Here is a 20,125-nt window from a genome sequence, read left to right as displayed (position 1 = left end):
TTTGAGTCTTGTATGATGCAAACTATTCATTCATTTATTTATTTAGTATTTCAAATGTCTGAACTTGTATTGCTCGTTGTTCTTGTAACAATGACATAAAGTACTTCATTTAGATTTCAAAACAGGAAATCTCTTTCTGACTTTTTGTCATTTAGCATCTGAAGTCAGATGTCATCACTTATTGACTTTGAGTCATACTTTATTATTTGGGCCTTGGAAGTCATGATTGTGATATAACTGAAACAATAAAAAAGCTTCATTATCACGTTATATCATGAAAGTCATAGCTGGTCTGAGGCAGAGACTGTCTCTATATACCATGACGTCATGACATGGTCCACTGCTGGTGTGTGTGTGTGTGTGTGTGTCCTCCATTCCTCCAGCTATACAGTGAGCCTCTATCTTATCACAGCACAACGTGTCTCAACCCAAACATGAACTACACTGAAATCATGTAGAAGAGTCACATTCATATCCGTTCTACACACACTGTTTCCTCATTCAGATATGAGTATGACGTTAGAACGTGACCTGTGTTACGTTGTAACGTGATAACTTTAACGTTACCTCATTATAACGTGACACTAATGCTTTTTCTGGCGTGGCAGTAATACACTTCTGTCTCTAATATGGAAAATATGGACTTTTTGTCTCAGTTTGTATTTTAGTAGAACTTTTTTTTATGGTCAGCACTTTTATTATTTAATAACATTGACAGAATCTCATAATTTAAGCCAAAACAGTCAAATCATGACAATATTGATATCAGAGTTAAAATGACAGCTGTCTAATAACACTGATCAAATCATATTTACACTTTGGAATGTTGGCTTTGGGCTTGTATCTAGAATTCTCATCTTAAATATATAAAAAACAAAAAGTCAAAGTCTCTCCTTATAATTTTTCACCTCATCATCTATGATTTAAAATGTCAGACCTGCAGTATTTATTCCATTATTATTTATCCACTTATTTTTTAATTACTTCTAATGGAGATAAAGAGAACAAGAGCTATGTGTATTTGAGTTGACCAAATTAATCTAATCATAATGCCTTAGTGTCATAATTGTGGTCACTATATTAAAATACCTTATAACATGTATTTAAATTTACAATATATTCTATTTTAGCAATTACTTAGTTTTCTCTTTTTAGATTTCCTGTTAGAATAGGCTTCCATACTATTTGTTATATTTCATTAAACATGTCATGTTTGCCTTTACCATGACATTTTAAATGTTTTTGTTTTGTTTTTTGAATCTTGGTAATTTGTTTGTTTTGAGTTCACATTTATTAAGTACTCATTGATGTTTGACCCATCAGGAGGCTGCTGTGTCCTCAGTCTACACCACTGCTAAAGCTCTTATATAATATAAACATCTCAGTGAAGTTTCATTTCAGTTATTATCAGCTGCTGACTCTCTTCCTCCTTTATGATCTAGTTTTCACATTAAATTGTTACAGATGGGCTGCAGTTGCCTCCATGAGCTCATCCACAGGAAGCAGATCTGCTTTGATTTCCTGCATTACACAGAAAACAACAAGCAGTACCTCCTGTTGTTCAACCACAGCTCAGCTTGACATTTTTTATAGTGTACAACCTCTTCTTGCAGATCCATCACCTGAGCCTTCCTCCTTAGAAATCTAAGACACATCATCACATCTTCTTCTCATCAGGTCTTTATTACTTGCAGATACAAAAAAACAAAACAAGAACAAAAACCACAAAGTCATCAAGCAGATAGGATGTAGCAGAGTCACCTAATGTGGCTCCGTCTCAACAGTGCATGGTCTTTCTGGTCTTCTCTAATCATTAGAAACAGGCCTAGCTCAGCTATCCTCTAAACTAAAGGCCACCTACTTTAGAAAAGAACAAAGGCAAAGTAAGGCAACATAGAGCTAGCAAGAAAGAAGCTGTCAATAGAGCAGAAGTGGACAATGTTACACAGTAACTATCCTAAAATGACTCACTTCCAAGGCTTCAGTCATGAACAGGTTCCTAACGGTACAATTTGATATTTACACATCTGTACGTTGAATTCTGGTCATCGTTACTTTGGCTTCAACATCCACATGAAAATCTGTGTAGTTAACGGTCAGTGTGCAACTTGGATGCCTGTAAAACTAAACTCATCATCAATGAATGCTTACAATCGATTTCAGGATGCAGCCTCCAGGAAAAGCTGCAGGATTCTGGTCTGATATGGAACTGATATGTGATGCTTTAACTCAAGATCATCTGTGCAAGTCAAATATATTGCTAGGAACTGTGAGGATGTTGACTGAGAGAGAGGGACTTCTGGATGAAAACACTGGTAAAAAGGTAGAGAGATAAAAGCGAGGTCTGTTTCACAGTATGTCTCACAGAGTCTAAAACAATCTGAATGTCTAGAGTGATTTGCGCTGCCTCTTCATGAAGGACATGGAGTAATCCCCTGCAGGCGTGCTCTTCTGCCTCTTCATCTGCACCTGTGACTGGGCAGTGAGCTGCAGCTTGATGGCGCTGGAGTTCACCTTGGCTGCACACAGCAGCTCCTTCATCCCCTTCATCTTCTCGCTCTGAAAGGCGACCACGGGTCCGGTGGAGGAGGGGGACGCCTGCTGCTGCTGCTGCTGGGGCGAGGGCGACGAGTCTGGGCTGGGGGATTTGGGTTTTCCTTCTGCGTCGCTGCCCCGTAAACTCTGGGAAGAGCGGCGGCGGCCCCCTCCTTCTCCCACCTTCTTGGGCTGGGGTGCTGCTGCTGCTGTTTGGGAGGCTGGGGAGGAGGGGTCAGCAGGGGGGGAGGAACTCTGCTCGTCTAGCTTGGACTCCCTCCTGGGGCCTCGTCTGCGGCCCTCTCGGAGGTCCTCGCTGGACTGGTCATCATCATCCTGAGCCTCTAGCTCTTTGATGATGATGGACACTTTCTGACGCACCTTTGGAATCAAACACACACTTCAGCTACACGTTTGGAAATCTGACTTCTGTCCATTTATGAAGCTTCTACAGCAGAACCAATACGTTAAACTGGATACATCTGAAATCACTCACAACATCCATATGGATATTTATGCAATATTAATATGTATCTCCATTAGTCCCTAACCAATAATGGATTTTAGCATGCTGATGCTATATTATAACTGCCAATATGAGGGAGCAAAAACATCCTGAAATCCATATATTGGCCTTTAATATTGTATGTACAGAATATAGACATTTTTGCAATGATTCCTCTAATGTAGTTATCAAACACTTGTGACAAAGACATGGAGGTATGATATTTTACACTTTAACTATATATAATGATATATAATTTTTTAAAATAAATCAATAAACAAAGCACTGAAAAAATGCTGCCTTATAAAATATCATATTGGACAACATATTGACTGATACCCATATAACTGTGATACCAGCCCATAATATCAGTCAGGCTTTAATCTCCATATAATATAAACTAATGGGCATCACATGTCAAATAATAAAACAGGTTTTATGTGATGAACTGGTTTTGTAGCTTGTATTGATTATTTGTTGTAAATGTGTAAATGATGTAATAACATGAAGCCTGACTGCTGCACACTGTCCTCCACTTCAAAGAGGAGCTATTTTAGTTTTCTCACCTGTGCATCAAAGCGGCTCAGAGACTGGACCAGGTAGGTGGCCCAGCCCACGTGAAGGACTGGTGTGGGACTGCCTTCCTCCCATTTGCAGATGCCGTCATAGAAGCGCAGCAGGTGGGCAAAGCATTCTGGGTCTTGGAGTGCTGAGAGGGCTGCTGCTTGCTTGGGCTCCTTAAGAAACACAGTGTGGAGAGTGAAGATCAGAGTTTAAAAGAAGTCAGAGGGAACACATCTGGTTTTGAAATGACACAGTGTGAACTTTTCTAGCTTCAATCTTGACAGAAACTAAATTAAAGGCTCTTATTTGATGTCACATGGACTTAAATGAAATGCGTCATACTGTGATAAAGCTCTCTTTCAAACTCCACATTGAAATCGTAGTTCCACAATAATCTGCTCTGATGATTTTTGTTTTGCTTTAGTCTGCTGAGAAGCGTTTAAAAAACTGAAGTAATCCTGTGTCCATGGTAACAATCATTTCCATTACTGGGTAACAAGTAACCTTTACAATTCTTTGCATGCCATGATATTTTTGTGAACATTTTCTGCTCAGTGCTCAAGCTGCAGAACTCCTCGAGGAACATTACTTGCATCTTTTAATATTACTTATAAATAAAGGTTTGATTGAATGAGCTGTATTTGGAGTAATAGTTTATTGGAGGCAGGTGCACAGCTCGAACAGAAATGAGAAGACTAATAAGACTCATGTTCCTCACACAGAGTTTAGATGATAATTAAATTAAATAAGTGATTCATATATTTTGGCCATGTTCTCATCTAGCTGGATATGTTCATTATATGTTGTATATTATGTTTGTAAAATGATGGGATTATTTTATTTATTTCAAAATAAAAGACAATCCAGCCTACATGTTGAAAGGTTATCCAACTCTGTGCAGAGTGATGATAATGAGAACATTCATTAACAGCAGGTGTAAAAATAAAGGCCACACACACACACACACACACACACACACACACACACACACACACACACACACACACACACACACACACACACACACACACACACACACACACACACACACACACACAGGTGTGTTCTCATCAGGGTAGAATACACATATGACTATTGTGTGTAAAGCTTTTCTTGTATTAAAACTGCTCAGCAAACAGTGTTGGAGGAAGTATTAAGATCCCGAAAATGAGATGTGAGAGTTTTACCCGCTCTATTAACCTCCTCCTCTTCCTCTAGCTTGGAATTCCTACCTTATCAGCTCCTTCTCCTCCCTCTCCTCCCTCCCCGGTGCTCTCTGCAGCAGCAGCCGTCTCCTTCAGCAGAGTGGGGATCACGTCGTTGGCGATGTCAAAGAACTCCTTGTAGATCTCCTCGTCCTCACGGAAGTAGTTGTACCTGCGGGAGGAAGGAGGCAGAAGAGGACTTTTAGGATCAGATAGGATTAGATTAGGATGTGGTTTTCTTCATGTACTCTGTGTGTTCATACAGTTCATTTTCTCAACCATTTAATGTGGACCTGGATCTTATTGAAGCATTCCAACAGTCCAGACATGACAAGAAGTGACCTCTGCTGCTGCTTAAATCTACAAAGAATCCACTGTTGTGACCTCTCACACATTTCCTCTTTGTAAATGGTGCACGGAGGGAAAGGCTGAAAGTGTAGAACAATGGGATGTGGGGGGGTGGGGGGGCAGGAAAGGGAAGCTGATAGATGGAGAGGGAATGTGTCGTCTGGCTGTATTTTTAGGCTCTGCTGCTGCTGCTGCTGGTGAAGAGTGTGTTTAAAGGGGAGGAGAGAGAGTTGAGGATGCAGAGCCGCTGGACTCTTCCTGACTCCACCGCCACACCCTCTCCAAACTCACTGGGTGCTGGACTTGTTTGTGGTGGATGTATCACAATGAGAGGAGCTGCCACATATTCAAGAGAGGAAAGACTCAACCAAAGATGTAATTCACGTGTCATATTGTGTCACTTTAATACTTGTGTTTTAAAGAAAAGATGCCAGATTCATTCTCAGCATTCACTGTATTGAATGAGCATCAGTTTGCTTCTGCTGCCATCTTGTGGTGGTCTGGTGTATTAACATGTAATTAATTTTGGATGATTCTAGGTCTCTAGAAACAGTATTTACAGTCACTTGCAGACATGGAATACACAACTGTTTCACTGATGGCTTTTAACATGTTTTTAGCAGCTGAAGCTTTAATGATCATCATTAGTGTGAGCAGATTCATCATTTATTAGATAGGTAGGGTAGAATAAAAAAATACTATATACAATCAACAATCTCCATGTAAAATAATCTGTCATTATATAAATCTATAATGTAGATAAATATTAAAGTGTGCAATGTTACTGGGATTACCAGTAAGAACAGGCTTGATCTTATTAGTGGGGGAGAGACAATTTTCTGTCATCTGTGCTCTTGTTGGACAGCTGATATTATAGTCAAATGTCATGAGGAGAGAGATAGAAAGGGTCATGTGATATGGGCATGATGAATCAGAGAGAGACACATCATGACTGATAAGACTCAACAAAGAAGTGAACATGGATGTGTGTCATTGTTTCCAAAAGTCTCAGTTTCCACTAAAACACAATCCCATTATCCCCCAATTCATTCATTAATTCATCTCCTAAACTAAACTGTGGTTAACACACACTTCAAAAGTCTGTTTTAGGAGTTTGAAAATATTGGATGCTAGATGTTAATACAGCAGAGCCCGACAGATATATCAGTCAGCCAATATTATCGGTATAGTATATCAGTATGGGCCTATATGTTGCTGGATATATTTTTATTTTTTAGCTTTATGTAGGCAGTCTTTTTGTGTGTTTGATCCTTTTCCCTAAATCAAGTTATATACTAATATTTACACAAGTTAATATGTATATACATGAAGATGTTTTTGGTTGTTTTTTATTCATAGTTATTTATAATGATTAAATTCCCAGTGAAGTTTACAGTTTCAGTTCACTGACGTCATTCTTTACAGTAAAGTTTACTGTTAAACAGTAAAATATCACAGCCTGTCTTAGTGACCTCATTTCAGAGATCATAAAAAAAAGTGTGATTATGTATTATATTCTGTATAAATAAGATTAACAGCCAATATATCTATATTAGACTTTTTTAACTCCCTAATATTTGTATTGGCTCCAAAAATCCAGTATGAATTGGGCCCTAAAATGAAACAACAGCCATGTGTTTTAAAACTGAACTGTAGCCTGAGAATGCAGTGTTTATCATTCCAATCTGAAAATATGACCTGACAAGTTCCATTGAAAGGAATGATAGTGGTACTGTTCTTTGTTGTTAACCTGTAACACACTGCTATGTATAAACAGTATGGACTCACTCCTGCATGACCTGAGCTGCCTTGGCCCAGGCCCTCAGAGCATCCCGCACTTCTCTGTGCCTGTAGTGGAAACCAGCCAAGTACATGTAGGGGTAGATGTGTTCGTTGTTGTAGTACTTCTGAGCAGAACCCACAGCCTGAGAGAGAGAGAGAAAGAGAGAGAGAGAAAGAGAGAGAGAGAGAGAGATAGAGAGAGAGAGAGAGAACAGGGGGGGGGGGGGATCACTTCTTATTAATACATCCTAATGTGAGAAGAAATGCAACACAGACCAATACAGTTATTTATTAGTCAGTTTCAGTCTGGTTGACAATAAATAAAGCTTTTAAATGGGTGTTTCCTCTTGATAATAGGAATAGTGTCTCTAAAGACTTACCTGGAGGTGGATTTTCAGTGGGTCCTCTTTGCCTGGGATTGGATCCTGGTCCTCAAGGTCTGCCAAAGTGCCCATGGCCATTGGATACCTGGTCAGAGGTACAGGACAGAGCAAAATGATGTAGACTTCAATACAAACTCTTTGTAGTGGGCAAGCAGGCAATGAGGCAATGAGGCAAAGGTTTACATTACAGTTTCTACACACTCACCTGTCCAGGTCACCTCGTTCATACAGCAACCAGAGGAGTCTCTGTTTGAAGAAAACACACATCATGAACAAGCTTCCAACAAAGATAAAGAGGTTAGCAGTCAGTGTCTGTCTCCACTATTATAATACAGCAGTATTATCTGCCTGAGACTTTACTAGTGATGGTTAAACAAACTGAACTGTTCTAACAAGCTAACATCTGTTTGGCCAGACCACCAGCTTTTCCACAGGCCTGCATGCCAAGGTTAAAGTGTGTTGGTTTGCTCTCACAGGAAGACCCACTGTATGCAGCTCTTTGTTTTATTGGCTTCTTCTACTGTTCCTCGCTGGGATATTTAAACCTGATCCGCTGCGTGTGTCCATAACTGTGTCTGTAATGCTTTTAATGTGAAGCAGCAGCAGGAAACGTCAGGTTCAGATTAGCAGTAATGTAACACAGCTCCAGTATGACTGAAAGTGATCAGTAAACAGCTAAATAAAGTCACACTGCTGTCATGCAGACTTCTAAATGTTGACAAAAGACTGTCACTCACAAACAGCAGATACGTTTTAAAGCCTGGCAGAGCTCTTGCACACACATTGGACAAAAGTATGCTGTTTGTTTGATTAAGGATCAAAATGAACAAGCAAGTAATGGATCTCATGTTGGAAATCACTATTTGAATGTTGCAGTGAGCTCCAGAAACACAGGAAGGAAACTAAACTCCAAACCACAACTACAAAGTGGGCTGTGCAGGAAACATGTGCTGGAGTCTTGTAAGTCTTAGGTGATGTGTGTGTTTCTATCATTTTACAAACAAAGAAAACTGTTCTTATCTAGGATACTAATTTTTTATTTCTAACTGCAGGAAAATGCCACTCTATCACTTTTCAATGAGTTTTAAAGTGCATGGTTGAAAGGAATACATTCTAAAAAGATTTCAGGGAATCATGACTGTGTAAGAAAAAAAAAGTTGATTACAAAATAAAATGCATTTCTCAACACCATATGGTATAACAAAAAGATAATGGAAATTAATACACAAGCATTTATGTTACATCAGTAGATCAGAATTTTTAAATCAATCCCACTTCTTTGACATCTGTTGTGTTAACTTAAGATATGTAACGTTCCTCTGCAGGCTAAGTGTTGGTAGATGTTCACCTGCTGTAGCTGCAGGAGCTCTGAGCTGTCAGTGTGCAGGTCCAGTGACGGGTTGATGGCACAAACCATGAAGGCCACCTCCATGTTTCTGTCACATTTCATATAGGAGCCCTTCAGATACAGCCAACTCTAAGGATGACACACACACACACACACACACACACACACACACACACACACACACACACACACACACACACACACACACAGGTTTACAGCCATGTGGAAACTTCAACATATGTATATTGTTCCTAATCTTGAATGGTGTATTGGTCTCTTGCTGTTCAGAAAGCTGAAGATAGATCTCACCTTCTCATTGACTCCTGCTGTCACTGTCTGTCCTCGTCGGTCTTCGTTACCCTTTCCGTGCCATGTGACCTCCGCCGTCTCTTCACCGTTTTTACTGAAGATAACCCAGGCGTGGTCCTCGGACAACGCCAGGTGGACATCCTTCAGACCCAGAACCTGGCAGGCAGCCACCACTGCAAACGCCACCCCAGAGCTGTCCAGTTTGGTACCTGGTTCAGATTTGACAAATATTTATTTTAGATCACTTGATGTAGACTTTAATTTGATTAAAAGGCAATAAAAAACATTTCATTCTAATATCTGAAATGTGGTACCAGTGATGAGACTGAAGAGGGACTGGATGTGGGCCCGGTCCTTGAAGTACGAGCGACTGAGACTGTTCCAGATCACATCTGACACTTTCTTCACCAGCTCCCTGCTGGACCCTGCAGCAGTCCTGCGGTACTGGGACAGGTCCACCGCCCCGCGGATCTGTGCTGTGAAGCGCTCGTACAGTGCAGAGATCATGCCCAGCTCCACTGTGGGAAAGCACGAGTTGGGACAGTCTGGCTCCAGTGGTTCAAACCGTACCCCTGGAACGTTTATGGGGATGACCCGGTTCACGGCAAGGAAGTGCTCGACAAAGCCCAGGACCAGGGAGAGAAGGGCCAGGTCGGGTTCAGACTTGCGGAGCTCAGCATCAAAGAGCTGAACCACGCCGTCGATCCCCCGCAGGGGAAAGTGCTTCTTCTGGGCTGAGTGTAAACCCATGATGTCCTCAGTCAGTCACTGCTGTTCTCCTCACCTGCAGTACTGAAGAGACAGAGCAGTCAGTTCAACTCCACATAAAAAGAGGCTGCTATTATTTCTATTGTTAACAAATTCCATTAAAATACCAAAAACAAAAATATGTTAGTGCATCTCTCACTACTTTCAGGCTTGTTTTACACTGTGTCTGTGGCCTCACATGTGCTTCCTAATCAAGTTCATCTTTAAAAAACAGCTCACAAATATACTGTATCATTTTATTTTTAAAAAGACAAAAACAACTGGTTATTGTAGTTTTTAGCAACCAAAACAAACAGAGGGAAACAGTGCATTAGTTGGGGACTACATTCAGCAGTGGATGAATATGTATTTGGTGTTCTAGTGAGGATTTCTGGCAGCAGGACAGTGCGTGTGGAACTGAGTCAAAATAAACTAGTGTGTGTGTGTTTATAGTAATGAAGGAGCATGTGACCCAGTGCAACAGTGTCTCACTGACATGTTTTTAATAGTTTCTGGACAACAACAGATCATCATGACACAGAGGAATAAACACAAAAAACTTCAATAATCAATGATTGGTTTTGCTCCTGTCATGAGACTTACAATTATTTGCAAGTAAATTTAGAATATTGTCAGTAATATGTTGTAAATGCATAAAAGGCTGATCACAGAACATTCAGTAAACGAACCAAATGAGTTTTGCTTAAGAAAGACTATGTTTGACTAAATTATGGTTATTTTTTTAAACTGTCTCACTCTTTGCTGTATGAGTGTCTTATGTTCCTCTCAGCATATTCGTCCCAGATTATAATAAACAGCTTTAACCTAATAAAGACTGTTTGCTTATATAAGAAACACACAAGCCTGTTCTCTATAGATAAGCACATTAACAGCTCTTGTCATACATCTAATCGCGCTGGTAGATTCTCCTGTTGTGTGAGGACCTGTAGGGATTGATGACTCATTCCTCCCGTTTCATGAACACTGCAGCAGGATAAACAAATAAAAACAAAAGTGTCCCTCAGTTGAGCGGCTGAACTCGTTGTGTAACGCGGCTGCATCAATGCCGCTAACATGGCTATATGGCGCTGTGGTGGGCGGGGCACTCCCGCTGCTTAGCATGAACGTAGTAACGCTATCTGTTAGAGCTTTATGATAGAAACTAATAACGCTACCGCTAAATGCGTCCGCCACTAAACACCTAACGTTGCGTACTTACTATCAGTGCACACAGAACACTCCGCTACGTTAATTCATTTGCTAGCCAGAGTGGCAGACGTATGCTAACTAGCTAACTTTACTAAGTTAGGTTAACGTTAGCTGCCTACTTAGGCTGGCCATCGCTGTTAGGTAGCTGAATAAACACCATGTTGTGTAAATGAGTGAGATAGAGTGCTGGAATAACGTTGAGACAAATAGCATGAGAGCCGCTGGATGAATGACTGTTGTGGTCTGAAGCAGCTAACGAGCTAACGAGCTGCTAGTTAGCTAAACTCACCACTTATGGGTAACGTTTATCCACTAAATACAGCCGCAAAATATATCGCTTCAATATTCCGTAACACCGAGTCACTATAGCCTCGTATCGACGCCAAATGGGACTAATGTGTAAGAGATTACGTACCAGTTTTCTCACAGCCTCAGCCACATGTTTTTGTTTGTGTCCCCCTTCTTTTGCCGCGCAGTTCAGTCTGCCAGACAGTCATTCGGGGTGTGTAACCAATCTCTACAATGCGTAATGACGTAGATTTCATAACGGTGTGTGGGTGGCAGTCAAGCGGAGCTAAGCAGCGATAACCCCATCCCTATGCTTGTAGATCTAAACCACTACGCACACTGTTTCCTCTCATGCATGCTGGGAAATGTAGTTCATAAAATGTGAATTTGTGTACCCTATCAACAGAGGGCAGCAGAGTGCCGTTAGGTGCAAAAATTGCTCCAAAATGGAACAAAGGTAAACATTACATAATGGAAAACAGGTTCCAGTAAAACCATTTAGTTGTGAATTGTATAATGTTTAAAAGTGTGCTGTAAAAACAAGATACACAATTATCCAGTAGCTTCTTAAAAGTGGCTGTGACTGACGTAATCACAAACAATCAATTAATCAATTTAACCCATATTTGCCTGATTATTTAATAGAATTATTTTGGTGGGATTTACTCAAAATTCATAGGTTTAAAGAGATACTTCCATTGATATAACAGATATTGGCCGAAAAACAACATGGCATTTTTTGTTCAGAGCAGGTATGACATGATGTCCTCCGCCCCTCATGTGTTCTGCCTTAGGCTCTCCCCTATTCTCACATGTAACTCCTAACTGGTTAAGAATTGCACATTTCTTCAACATCATTCTGCATAATGTAAATAACAACTACGTTTCTATTGCATATTGGATACGGTATGATAATATCAATAAAAATTCTATTCTTTTGTTTTATTTTTAATCATATTTCATCATATACTATTTAATCGTTGCACAATGGATAATAACTATTTTATCTCTCTCACTACTCTCATTTCATCATATACTGTGTATATTAATACTGCACATTGTATGATCCCAACCTTTTCTGTTTAACGAATTAACTATTTGATTCAGTTTTATTAAATTGTTTTGTGTGAAGTGCTATGGCTCCCTCGACATTAATACAGTTTTTTCTTATTATTTTTATGTCATGTTCAGGAATATTCCTCCTGCTGCCTTCAGGTGCTGTCGAAAATGTCTAAACAAGCTTATGAGCTGCTCAACAAAGTGAGCCATTCCGTCTAATGCAGTTGGATTCTATTGATATAACGTTGCTAAAAATGCATTTTAAAGGCAGGGAGTATGGCGCATTGGTAGGAAATGATATCAATTTAATATTTGTATGTTATTGTAATTGAACGCAGTGACGACTAGTTCTATTTGTGCGGTAGAAATTCGGATGTACGAGCATACACGGAGTCCTTGAACGTCTCTCCCCCGACATGTTTTTTTCCTTCCTCCATAGTCCGCCTTGTTTCCCTCCATCTCTGCCTCTCTCTCAGTGCTCGGTGTTTGCGTTAAGGTGCGGATCCGAGTCCCGCTCTTGGGGGAATTTTGAGGAAAGTCAGACGTCACATACACCTTTAAAGAACAGCTAACGGCAATTTTAACTGAAACAACATCGCCTTTGTGCAGTTGCGTTGAAGCTACAGTAAAATGGATCCAATGACTCAGTCCGCCCAGATATCATCGTCGCAAGGTTTTGCCGATGGACACAATTCTGCTGCCAAAGAATCAAAGATGTCTGGTAAGAAATAGCTTAATGTTAAGATAGAAATTCATTTTTTTTAACCATTAATAAATATAATGACATGCGTGTTTTGTTTTAATACTAGCTCCATTAATGTTTTCATAGGTTTACGTCAAGTCCGTAACGCCATAACTTAGAGCTGTACCCATTGTAACGCAGACACCCTTTTCTTTCATGTTGTGTGTAACGTTAGCTGGCCTGTACGTGCTCAGTGGAAGCTTGTTTCAGCGGTAATAATGGAGAACACCTGTGGTAGCGAACATATCCGGACTCACGGCTAAAGTTAGCAATCATACCCCACACGCAGCTGACTTTTATGGCGATAACGCCGAGCAAAAACGTCTTTTATGAATGTGTCAGTGTCAGATATGTATGTAGTAGGTAGGCTGGTAGAGCAGAGCATGGGGTAAGACTATTAACTGACATGTATATTCGGCTTGTAGGAATAAACGCGGAATATTAGCACATCTTCCTACTGATTAGCGCCATTAGCGAGGCTAATTCTGAACAAATCGACTTTTTTTTAATTATTATTATTAAAATACGTGCTGCTTATTGCTTTGGATATGAGCCGAATTTAAATATGTATCCTAATGATTGTTAATATAGTCTTACTTCATGTTCTATGATGTGGGCATGTTTGTTAATGAGTAAATAAAGATTACATTAGAGTTTTTTGTCAAAACATTTGCGATGAGAAAGCGTTATCGGTGCTAAATGCTGCGATGCTCTGCACTGCAGATACGTTGTTACTGGGCAACTGCCAATGAAGGGAGGACCTCTTAAAGGCGCATTGCCCTTTTTTGTCTCGCCTTGCTAATAATGGTAACCAGGCCCAGGGCTAAACCTCATGGCAAAGAGCTTCAGTACTATTATTAATTTCTGTTTAAATAATATCATTCCTTTCATCAGTGTAGTTTGTTTAGATTTTCAGGTTACACAGACTGGACAGGTCTAATTAAAACAAAAGGCACTGTGTCGTCTCCTCGGGCCTCTACACACAGGTTATTGTGTATGAGGGAGTGGCAGCTTCACCATCACTGAGTGACTGTGTGTGTTTGTTTGTTTGGGTGTGTATTAAGCTTCTCTGATTTGAGCTCTACGGCTCAATCAGTCACTGCATGTGAGCCATTTGAAAATCCTTCAAAGCCATGTTCTGTTAATCTAAAGGATTGGAGGCTTTGAAGATTTATGGCACATGTGGTCATGGGCGTCAACTGGATGTGGCAGGGTGTGGCACATGATGCCTCAATGAGTCTCAGTGCGCTCTTGAAGTTGTTATCAGAAAGGAAAGTGAAAATTAAGTTAAAAAATGTTAAAAATCTACAAATGCGAGGAGATGCCTAGATAACATTCTTTCCATGCTCACCATCATGACTTATACAGTATGAATGAATTAGAATATTATAATTATTATAAACTCCTGGCTGGAGTTTTTTACTTTTTGAGGCTTTTAATGAACATAGAGCACGTTTCACACAGCTGTGTCAAGGCAGCATGAGTATAACTTTTATGTGTTGACTCATTCTGACTCAGTCAGAATTATGAGGCAGATTCCAGAAAACATGCCTGTGAAAATAGTTTTCCGGCCGCATGGACCGCATTGGGAATAATCAGTTGTTTTTTTAAACATTCCATGACTGATAACAGACATTGCCCCTCCACAAACCTTAGTCATTACAGGAGTGCTGAGTCACCTCTAAACATGGGCTTTGGGCCATTTTACGCTGCACTCACATCATATGGAATGACTGTATGTAGATGTCATCATCCTACTCAGAAATACCCTTAACATATAAACTGACAATGTATGTTTTGGGTTTTTTTCAAAGGAAATATCAGTCTTTTACTGAATGGAGTCCTAAAGCCAACAAAATAAAATTAAAGATGACTATTGTGAAATGGATCCTCTGCTGTCACCAGTCATCCCATATGATGTAACTGCAGTATGCAAACATGATGTTTGTGTGAAATGTCACGTAAGTGCAGAGAAAGTGGTGAAATATCTCTGAGATATCGGATGTTGGCCTCATTCACTGCAGCTGCAGATAAAACCAGAGCTGAAGAGGAAACTGCACATATTAGAGACTCAACTTCATGTATAAGTTCCATGTTTCATATCATGAAACATAATTTAGCAAGAAGCCTCCCCTGTTAATTTGTTCCTGTTTTTTAATTAGCTGTTAATGGGAACTCAATGCTTCCTCCCTGTTTAATGAACTTAATAAGTTGAGTGTAATATATGAATATTTCCACTGCACTAACTCCATCAGTAGAATAGAAATCATTTATTAATTCACTAATTGTTTTGAGTCAATAATACATTTTTTTAAACTAATTAATTAATGTATTTATTGTTGTCATCACCATCAATGACACAACAATTCATAGACAGATGTTTCACCTTAAAGGCTACTGCAGGCTGACATGCTTTTATATTGAAACATGTACAGGAAGTGTTCATTGACATTAACAACGGCTTAACATTATTAGTGAATAAAATCAGTATTTAGTTAAAAGAGAAGGTGAGAGCAGCAGAGTGGTGAGTATTAATACAGTGGAAATGTACAATATGTGAATTTATCATAAGAACAATTAGATTGAATGTAATTTTAACACCAGCCTGTATTAGCATCCATTATTTGTCATACTAGTCTTGATGACATCCCTGAAATACTACCACATGACTGACATCAAAGTATATCATTCTTGTATTTATATCGCCCAGCTCTTATTGTAGTGTATAAGTATTTTGATTGCGTTCTATACTTAAATGTCAGGGCCAGCATTCTCCTGCTCCTGTCTGCAGCTGAGCCCATTTCACTCCACTCGCTCACTGATGAGTGACAGTAGCCACAGAGGAAGTGGCACACTTCAAAAACGGAGGACCTCATTTCTCAAACCGCTCTCACATCCAATAATCAGAGGGAAGTTAGACTCAGGATCCATTTCTGTAATCCTCCATTTAATCTCACACACAGGGAAAACAGTTTAAAGTGTTTTTTCTTTTTTAAAATGAGATAAGTTGGAGCAGTCCTGCCTCTGTGCTCATATGTTCTTATAGGAATGTTCTAACCTTTTACATGACTGCAGGCACCAAACTCCACTTTTTAGTTTAGATCTATGACTTTTCAATGAATGTCATTTTCATAGCCTTTAGAAAACAGAAGAAGAATGTTCTTTTAAGGTTTGGTGGCATTACATAACACTCTCATTTGGAGGGATCCAGTTACTTAAGTTAGTAGTATTCTGAACTTAGTTACACTCTTTATTTTTTTCCCCCATCAGCAAAAAAAAAAGAGTGACAAGCAGCTTTTTTTCACCTTCTACATTCTTGTGCTCACTCTCTTATCATTCTCACCCAGTGTTGTTCCATGAACTCATATTTCAGTGAATTTAAGTGCTTCTGATCCATTGTTGAATATAGGTGCTCCCTGTTAAACACTTGAAAGTGAAGCACGCAAGCAAAGCTTCAAAGAACATGGAGTTCTTTCTCTCCCTCTCCCTCTCTCTCTGTTTTTCTCCACTCGGCTTGCCAAGACGCCTTCCTCCCTGCTGGACTGGACCATATCACCGAGGTCACAGCGCCAATCAAATAGCCCTCGGGGGGGTTAGAGGGTGTAGGAAAGCTGCAGCACCACCATAGTAGAAGACAATCAGCTCCAACTAAGTGATGAGCCTCAGGGCAACCGTGGCAAAAGCTGCCTTCCAATTCATGTCTGCCAGTGACAGATTGAACACAAAGGAACTGTGCTTAGAATGTAGATGGTGACTGCATGAAGACAGTCTACCTAGAGCAGGATATCACCACTGACTCCTTGTTTCCATTCCAATTCACAGAGTCCCGATTCAGTTAGGAATATTCCAGTTTTGCTTGGATGTGAAAGGAATTCTCCGAAAACCGATGCAGAATAATGTCAATGTCAATTTTTAATATTTACTTTTAAGAATGAACCCCAAAGCAGTTCCATTAATGTACCTTTTATCTAACATGTCCAACACACTACAGCAGTCAGCACAACATAGTGCAACTCTACAGTCTCAGCAAGTTTTGAGTGAACAGATAAAAATAGGAGAGGTTCTTTCTTTACACAATACACCTGTTGTAACTTTTAGTCAACCTGGTTAATTTCTTTTAGTGGACAAACTACTTGCTAATAATGTTGACCTAACATATATTTAAAGCAGCCAGAGATGGATGTGAGTAACAACAAAAAGTGTCCTGGTGTAATGTCTGCTGCTACTGATGTTGAACACTGATCAGCTGGTGAGGTCGCCGACCCCTCCCCCTCCTCCTCCTCCTGCCTCTACAGACCTATGGCTAATCTTACTCCTACCCACGCTGTAAGAAGTGCACTACTGTCCACAGTGCAGGAGATACCTTTCATATCTTCTGATGCAAGATTTGTGTTGCGTCCTTACTTTCAGAGAAGTCTGCAGTCAAATATTAACCGGTAAATTTAGCAAGGAGTAGGATGTTGAAAGTCTTGCAGCAGCTCCCACCATGTTTTTATGACTCAGCTGAGGATCACTAGACTGTCACATGGTCGGATCTCCAAAGGTCTGCCATGCAAGACTAACGGGGTCAAAGCTTCACATGTCCATAGGAAAAGGCTTTGTATTAAAGATCCTTCACTTGGATTTAAGGGATTGATATCATATCATCCAAATGAAGATTGATTTGAATTGGAAATGTTTAAATTTTTTTTATCATCCCAGCCCCAAGTGTAACTCTTGTCCCAGATGTTCCTCACCCATAAATGACCATTTCCATAGTTAAGACGCCTTTACACTGTGATTGTTAGGCTGTCTTACACTAAAGTTGACAATCATTAGACGATCAGAGTAAAATCTTCAGATGTCTATTGAAAGTGGTGATCCTAGATCACACTGTTTGACTGATCCACCAATGGCTGATTTGAAACCCATTCTCCAGCTTTTACTGTGTAAAAGCATTTTTTTAAAGTTGCTCTAATCACTATTTAAATAAGATGTTTGTTGTAGTTGAACCAACACAGGATCATCACTCCTCTGTAGGCCCTCCAGCCTTTTAACCTGTTCAGCTCATACTTTTGCTTTTCCAACCCTTCACTCTTATCAGTCAGCTGTCTGTAGATAAAATGCTGTGATAACCTGACTGAACTGTACTTACTCAGCAATAACCAGCGACAGACAAAGTTAGTGACTAGCTGGTGAACACAGTGAAGCATTCAGCAGGTTCAGGAGTTGTTAGAGTACTAAAACAGAGTTAGACTCAGATGGGGTATGTAACATGACTTCAGTATAAATAAGCTACAGTTTGCTAACATCTTTCCAATAACAGCTTCATTAGGTGATAATATAATAACGTGTGTAAGCTCAAAACCCTCTGTCCCTTGAAGTGTTTAGTAAGACTGAACAATCTAACATCTGGTAAATTCTCCACTCTGGCTGAATAGTCCTACTTCCTATTTCTTCCTGTTTCTAATGTGTTTCCACTTCTTATTCAATTCATATTTAGCTTTCTTCTGTCATACATTCTCAAGTCAGTCCATGTCGTTGCATTTATGTTTCATTTCCACAAGTTAACATTAGTCAGACAGCATTTTCCAGAAAGTTCATATTCCCATATTTGCATATTTGTTGTTGATCCAACTTTATGCATGTTTTATTCATGTATAGGCTTGTTTTAGGATTTTTGGAGTAGTTTAGTTCTACCCACCACCAATTTGCCTCCAGCAAGTATGGGAAACACAAGATTTCCAGCTCGCACCGTGGACTAAAAGGTGAAGGCGTGTCAAGCAGGTAACAGCCGTGTGAATCTGAGAGCAGGAATGCTGCAAGGCAAGGGCACACCAAACCCCAACCTGCCCAGCCTGTACACACTCTGCTCAGCTGGACTGAAGGGAGGCGCCACACCTCCCCTGACTAAACCTAAAAACACACATACACACCTTTTTAATCCATGCTCACCACTCCAGGAATTTCTCTTAGGGTATCCCCAACCCCATCTGATGACAACGGACACCTAACAACTTGGAGACGGTATTCAGAATGGAAGATGTAACGTTCCCCGTACATGCACATGCAAATTCACAAGTGAGGTAGAAATGGTTACACCGTGTGACCAGAATGAAATGGATAGTCAAGCGAAAGTATGCAGACACCTGAACCTGAACATTCCACACATATTTGATAGTAAAACAATGTTCATTAGTCTGCTACTGTAACAGCCTCCAGTCTGCTGGTTTCAGGCTTTCCAGTGATGTTAGAACCTGGTTGCAAGGATTTGAGGTCCAACACTGATGTGGGGTAGGCCTGTCACAATAACTACTTTTATTGGACGATATATTGTCTCAGAAATAATCGCGATAAATGATGTTATTGTCATTTGAAGATCATTTTATACCACTGATATAATGATAATATGTAAGGGGGTGGGGGTGGGATTGGAGAGTGCCTGCTACACTTCTATAAAAACACAGACTGTCATTATGGTTGGGGACAGTACTTGTTTAGTCAATGTGACATGAATAGCCTCTTAGCTGCTAATGTGAAGTGTGGCAATACTGAGGAGGTCAAAGGTCATTTCCATGCATCATCAGGTTAGGACTCGGAGCAGGCTAGTCAAGTTCCTCCACATCAAACCCGAGAAAGCATTCCATCATGGATCTGGCTTCGTGCATGAGGGCGTTGATGTGTCGAAACAGGAAAGAAACAATCAGAGACTGTTGGTAGTGCACTATTGTTTAAAGTATCGTTGTAAGCTGTAACATTAACATTTTCCTTCATTGTAACAAAAGACCAAAGTATGTGTACTGAGCTGCCCAAAAACGGTTAGAAATGAAGGGTGCTGGCATCTAACATAGCAACAAAACCATGAGAAAATACCATATAAGTTAAAAACATGGTGATCTTGGTTGTGGTTATCTTGTGAGACTCACTTCTGTTTGCTTGTGGCAACACCGAAGCAAAATCAGAAGTGCCGTTGATGCTTGTTATAGTACATTGTCTGTTTTCTGTCTCGGTCATGCCTGCATAGCTAATATAAGTGCATGTGTTAAAGTGACTCTAGGTTTATTGGAGTGAACATAAAGAGCAAATGCATGGGGCATCTGGTGTAAACATGAGTATTTATGG

At 40.0% G+C, this 20,125-nt stretch overlaps 2 protein-coding genes across 4 annotated transcripts in view; one reads left to right on the top strand and one right to left on the bottom strand.

Annotated features, from left to right (window-relative positions):
• Positions 1–1,671: 1,671 nt before the first annotated feature.
• Positions 1,672–10,684, bottom strand: men1 (multiple endocrine neoplasia I). The gene is made up of 10 exons (XM_053343873.1): positions 10,632–10,684; positions 9,294–9,771; positions 8,980–9,188; positions 8,671–8,799; positions 7,528–7,568; positions 7,320–7,407; positions 6,946–7,082; positions 4,837–4,981; positions 3,607–3,777; positions 1,672–2,916 (listed from the first exon to the last, which is right to left on the bottom strand). The coding sequence occupies exons 2-10, from the start codon at positions 9,727–9,729 to the stop codon at positions 2,389–2,391; spliced, it is 1,884 nt and encodes a 627-aa protein (XP_053199848.1). The 5' UTR covers positions 9,730–9,771; positions 10,632–10,684; the 3' UTR covers positions 1,672–2,388.
• Positions 10,685–12,706: 2,022 nt separating this feature from the next.
• Positions 12,707–20,125, top strand: part of rtn3 (reticulon 3) — a 30,647-nt gene continuing 23,228 nt past the window's right edge. Inside the window, exon 1 of one of the 3 annotated variants that reach the window (XM_053343851.1) lies at positions 12,707–13,003. In XM_053343851.1, the coding sequence (XP_053199826.1) occupies positions 12,913–13,003 (91 nt within the window). In that variant the 5' untranslated portion in view covers positions 12,707–12,912. The remainder of the gene's footprint in view (positions 13,004–20,125) is intronic. The other 2 variants (XM_053343852.1, XM_053343853.1) reach the window with 2 other exon arrangements.

The sequence above is a fragment of the Scomber japonicus genome, chromosome 22 (genome assembly GCF_027409825.1).
Source record: "Scomber japonicus isolate fScoJap1 chromosome 22, fScoJap1.pri, whole genome shotgun sequence".
In the NCBI taxonomy this organism is placed as follows: Eukaryota; Metazoa; Chordata; class Actinopteri; order Scombriformes; family Scombridae; genus Scomber; species Scomber japonicus.
The sequence above is the reverse complement of the archived record's forward strand: the minus strand, read 5'-3'. Positions and strand labels throughout refer to the sequence as shown.